The 5,612-nt window shown below is 37.7% G+C and overlaps 1 protein-coding gene across 1 annotated transcript in view; it reads left to right on the top strand.

Moving 5' to 3' along the window:
• The window catches only part of LOC107590662 (leptin receptor-like), a 25,274-nt gene extending 19,916 nt beyond the window's left edge, over positions 1–5,358 (top strand). The window contains exons 13-19 of the mRNA XM_016279563.1: positions 1,155–1,237; positions 1,338–1,554; positions 1,967–2,170; positions 2,299–2,376; positions 2,626–2,719; positions 3,816–3,891; positions 4,135–5,358. Of these exons, the coding sequence (XP_016135049.1) occupies positions 1,155–1,237; positions 1,338–1,554; positions 1,967–2,170; positions 2,299–2,376; positions 2,626–2,719; positions 3,816–3,891; positions 4,135–5,226 (1,844 nt within the window). The 3' untranslated portion in view covers positions 5,227–5,358. The remainder of the gene's footprint in view (positions 1–1,154; positions 1,238–1,337; positions 1,555–1,966; positions 2,171–2,298; positions 2,377–2,625; positions 2,720–3,815; positions 3,892–4,134) is intronic.
• Positions 5,359–5,612: the final 254 nt, after the last annotated feature.

Here is a 5,612-nt window from a genome sequence, read left to right on the forward strand (position 1 = left end):
CAGAGCTCATGCTTTTGAAGTAACCATTGCTAGCAGATTTCCATCAGCATTACAGGATATAATCAGAGTCATTCTTGTCTGTTACAGTATGTACAGAGTTGTAGGAATTTGCCACACCTTTTTCTAAGCTGAGAGAAGACTTAAATGAAAGTTTGTAGTCTGAAGTTCCAAATAACAGATAAGGAAGATCTGTTCCTTATCTGAGCTTTCTAGAAATCAAAAATGTTGAAGTCATAGCACTCCATATGGCACAATAGCGATTTGTCCGATCCAAGTTCAAGTTACAGCTTTTCCAGATACCATTCCTCTCTCTCCAATCTAATCGTTTCCTTACTTTCTATGATTATACTATCTAAATGAAGGAAAAAGGTAAAAGAAAAGAAAAAAAGAAACTTGCTTACTGAATGAAAAAAGCTTACGTTCTAATTGACATTTATTAAATTTGTATATTGTTTATATTAATACCTATTTAATAATATAAAACTTTAATTTTTGAACATATACTGTATAAAAGTTGATATTTATAGTTTTTGCCTTCTAAAACAATTCATCTATATTAGTAATTTGCACCAATGATTAGATTTACTTTGTGGTGGACTAAAATATTTATTAGTGCATGAAGTTTAGCAGTTTAGGTTTTGACCATTTTTCTTTTTCATTTCTTTCTTTCCCTCTTTTTTTTGCCAATTTGCACAGTTATGTTATGAAATATTAAGTATTATATTACCGTATTAGTAAATATATTAAATAGCACAACTATTTATAACATGAAGAATTTTTGTCTAGTGTAGATCTGAAATGTCTTTTATAACTTTTTGTTAATTGTATACCTTGTGTAATTTATTCAGAGATCGCCATGAAAATAGCCTTGAGGCTGGCATGGCGTTAAATAAATACATTTATAACATTAATAATAAATAATATTTCAAATCAGCATATTAGAATGATTTCTGAAGGATCATGTTATTTTAAATTGGAATATTCTACAGTGTTCCTCTTTTTACTGCATGTTTGATCAAATAAATGCAGCCTTGATGAGTATGAGAGAATTTGTAAAAAATGTATCCCTATATCCCAGCCTATATCCCTAAACCTTTTCAATATGCCTTTTTGAACATAAGAGATAATCATGACTGTATGGTGTGCCATTTCAGCTCCAGAGATGGGACCAGACTTCTGGCGTGCTATACAAGAGGATCCTGTTAGGAGTGTGACAAACGTCACACTTATTATTAAGGTTTGTAAAGACTGACTTGATTGATTTACTCTAGCAACAAAATAAATATAAAGTATAAGATATAAAAAGTTTGAGCTTGAATGTTTTTTGTCACTTTTAGCAGCCTGTCCTAGCAGGAGATCCATATAGTTGTGTGGAGGGTCTGGTGATTGAACACCAGGCCTCAGGCAGAGCCGTGTGGTCAAATGAAACAACATTGGCTCAGTTTTACTCATTCCCGTGGAGGAAGGAAGCGCACACAGTCACCGTAATGTCTCACAATGCTTTGGGCATCTCTACACGGAATCGAAACATGATGTTGTTGCATCAACCCAAACGTGAGCTGACTTGCTTCATACCCTTCCTGGAACATCACGCGAAATACTTTCACTTCAGTCTAATGCAGTCTAATGTTATCAATGTTTTCGTTTGACACACAAAAAGTTTTGTTTGCCTTCAAACAAAACATGTCTATTTATGTGCCTATTGATGGTGCTTTAATTCATCCAGCCCTAATTTTTCCGGGTAATTGTTTTGATAGAAGCTTGGTGTTGTTTGTTTGGTGAAAGGGTTGTTTGGGATGGAGATTTGATCGAGTTATTACACATATTCAATGAAACATAATAACAGCAGGGTACTCTGATATTTTGTTCCTGCTTGTTACTATCTGTTGTTAAGTGTTTTTCACATAGAAATGATATAGATTTCCCTATTTGTATGAATTAATCAAGGCCTTCTTTCTTTTTCTAGGACGATGTGTACATTCATTCAGCGCAGTTGCAAATTCTAGCTGTGTGTATCTTTCCTGGAGCCTGTTATCTGATCATTCAGTGCCTCAGTCATTTGTCATCGAATGGCTAGACCTAAAAAAAGACCCTGAACAAGACGTGTCTTTGACTGAGAGGCTGCAGTGGGTCAGAGTTCAGTCCGCATCAAGAGATCTCTCCCTTTGCCGTAGGATATTTTGCTTGATATTCTTCACATATTCCTCACATTTGCATATCAGTACATGACAAAAACAAAAAAAGGTTTAACCTTAGCAGTGTAAATGATCTTTGACAGTGTAATTTGTTTTTGTACAGGTCGTTTTTATGGCTCAGAAGAGTTCACCTTGTATCCAGTGTTTGTGGATGGTGAAGGGGAGCCGGTGCGATGCACTGGTGGGTTTTACAGCAGTGACATCAAGTAATGCATTGACGTCATCATGTGATCAATTAAACCCCTGAAGACATTTTTATGTGCATTTGGTGCTTGGCCAGTGGACTCTGGTTTACAAACATTGCAGTATTATCTAGAACATTTATTAATTTTGTGAAGTACGCATTTTGCAAATGGCTGTCTAAAAATAGTGTATGAAAATCGTGTTGATTTGATAGATAAATGTGTTTTTCTTTGGTTTTGTCATCCAGCTACTAGGGGCGACCCTGCAGCATACATACTCCTACTGATCATTGCGTTCCTGTCAGTGGTGCTGTTTGTCACTCTTCTGATGTCTCAAAACCAGTAAGACTTACAACTATCCTCTTCCAGTCAAAATAAATATAGTTACAGTACCATTATGTCAAAATAGTTTATATGCTTAAATAGCTGTTATTTGTTCACATTAAAGCTGGAGGTCCCTGCTCTACCACTGTATTTACTGTACCAATGATAAATGTGTTAATCTAGAGAATAAACCCAAGGCTAAAAATGGCCTGAAAGAAAAATTCTTGGAAAACAATCGAATCATATTAAAAAATCACAGACCTCCTGTTTATCTACCTGGATTACCTTTTAAAGATGTTTTGGAAGCTACAATATATATTGATTTTGTAAGGCCAGTTGTTTGAATTAAAGTAAGGCATTGTAAGCTGATTTGTATGGGACTTTTTGGTTGTAATGAATGTCAGATATAAAATACATAAATTGGTTTACAATTTGAAATGTACATAAATTGCAATATTGCTCATTCCTAGCAATAGAGTAGTTTACTTGAGGGTAAATATTTCACAAGTTCTGCCAGAGATACTTACTAAGGTAACAAATATAATAACTTTATCATCTGCTTAGACTTGATTCTCAGGTAATGTTGTGACTTACAAAAAAGACATGTCTATATTGCTCTTGTAAGGAGTGGCAAAAGTGCAAATTGATTTTAAAGTTTGGATTTTGCAATGTGGGTGATGAAATCTGAATCTACTGCACTGATTAAGCAATAGTTAACAACAAAATTAATATTTGCTTAAAATTTACTCACCCTCAGGCCATTCAAAATGTAGATGAGTTTGTTTCTTCATCAGAACAGGTTTGGCATTATATCATTTACTCACCAGTGGATCCTATGCAGTGAATGGGTGCCGTCAGAATGAGTCCAAACAACTGATAAAAACATCATGATAACTAGTCCACATGACTCCAGTCCATCGGTTAACTTCATGTAAAATAAACATCTACGTGTTTGTAAGAAACAAAACAGAAAAGTCTATATTTAACAAGAATGATTTTTCTAGTAAAGAAGCTCCATCCCCTGTTGTCCTCTCACATCAAAAATCCATCAGCATATTTGTTTAGAAGAGTTTTGGCTTGCAAACAGTGTTTCACCTGTGCATATTTCTTACAGGATGAGAAAACTCATGTGGAAGGACGTTCCAAACCCTAACAACTGCTCCTGGGCCAAAGGAATAGACTTCAGGCAGGTCAGTGTGACCAACCATTAAAACCATTTTTTTAACCTAAAAATGGAGTAGATCCATTCCAGATTCAAATATAGGACCATTGTTTAATTGATCAATGAAACCATAAGGAATTTAATAATGTACATGAAATATGGGTAAATAAAATATGCTGCATGTTATGCTGGGAGGAGAAAGAGTTTGAACACATTCAGTACATATTGGTTAGTACATTTCCACAACATATCTGTTTCTTTCTCCTTGCAGATTGACACCATAGAGAACCTGTTCCCTCACTCAGAGGGTCTCACTGCCTGTCCACTGCTGCTGGTCTCTGAGAGCATCTGTGAGGTGGAAATCATCGAGAAAACTCATCCTGTTACACTTGAACATGAAAAAGACAATGAAGTACCCATTTATAACTCTGGAGACAAAACAACTACCGATTCTGCCCTTCTAGCAGACTCCTCTGAACCTCTGTCTCTGGAGGCTTCCACTGCTGCTGCTACTCCAGAAACATCAGGCCAGTCCTCAGTGACGTACTCGACCGTTCTCCTCTCCCATCAGCCCAGTCTCCATCGAAAGCAGCAGGAGAGTCTGAGCAGCTCTAGTGACGAAGGCAACTTCTCTGCCAACAACTCAGACATTTCTGGCTCTTTCCCTGGAGGACTCTGGGACCTGGAGAACCATGTGTGCTCTGACAGTGCCAATCCCCGCCATTCCAGCTCCTATAACTCCGTGGAAGAGTTCTCGGAAACATCAGATCAAGATTATGAAGCATCAGAAAGCACAGGTGTAGCCAAAGACCTCTACTACCTCGAGGTGAACGAAGAGACTGCTGCTGCTACTCCAGAAACATCAGGCCAGTCCTCAGTGACGTACTCGACCGTTCTCCTCTCCCATCAGCCCAGTCTCCATCGAAAGCAGCAGGAGAGTCTGAGCAGCTCTAGTGACGAAGGCAACTTCTCTGCCAACAACTCAGACATTTCTGGCTCTTTCCCTGGAGGACTCTGGGACCTGGAGAACCATGTGTGCTCTGACAGTGCCAATCCCCGCCATTCCAGCTCCTATAACTCCGTGGAAGAGTTCTCGGAAACATCAGATCAAGATTATGAAGCATCAGAAAGCACAGGTGTAGCCAAAGACCTCTACTACCTCGAGGTGAATGAAGAGGAGGAAGAAGATGAAGAGGAGATTGAGGAAACACAGAGTGAACAGGAAAAGTATGAAATGGTTATGAAGGTGCACGCCAGGCCTCTTCTAGAAGGCAAAAATTCCACAGCCGTCGCTTCCAGTGTATCTCACAGCATTCCTCTTTATCTGCCTCAGTTTCGGACTGAATGCATTAATCCACCCTGAAATAATAACAACAGCACCACTTGGTGGTAACATGGGATAATGTTTTTCTTCATTGGATGGAGGTCCGCAAACCTTTAGGGCATTTTCCATTAGGGCTGCACAATTTGAGAAAAAAAAAGACGTTTTTTAAAATAAAAATTGCGAATTCATTTTGAAATGTTTCTTTTATTATTATTTTTTTAAAGGGCAAGGCTGCATGATCTTGGAAAAAAAATCGAATTACTATTTTTTTTTTCACTGATAAAAATTGTGATTTTAAATATCACAAATAAATTATCTTTTAGCTCCAGGTTTTCTGAGCTTGTTTGTGGGGCTGCAGAATTTGGCCAAAAATCAAGCGTAGCGTTAGTTCTGGCAGGTCACGTTAGTCAAGCTCGCATCAGCTG

The sequence above is a fragment of the Sinocyclocheilus grahami genome, unplaced genomic scaffold (genome assembly GCF_001515645.1).
Source record: "Sinocyclocheilus grahami isolate Dianchi unplaced genomic scaffold, SAMN03320097.WGS_v1.1 scaffold131.1, whole genome shotgun sequence".
Taxonomy (NCBI): domain Eukaryota; kingdom Metazoa; phylum Chordata; class Actinopteri; order Cypriniformes; family Cyprinidae; genus Sinocyclocheilus; species Sinocyclocheilus grahami.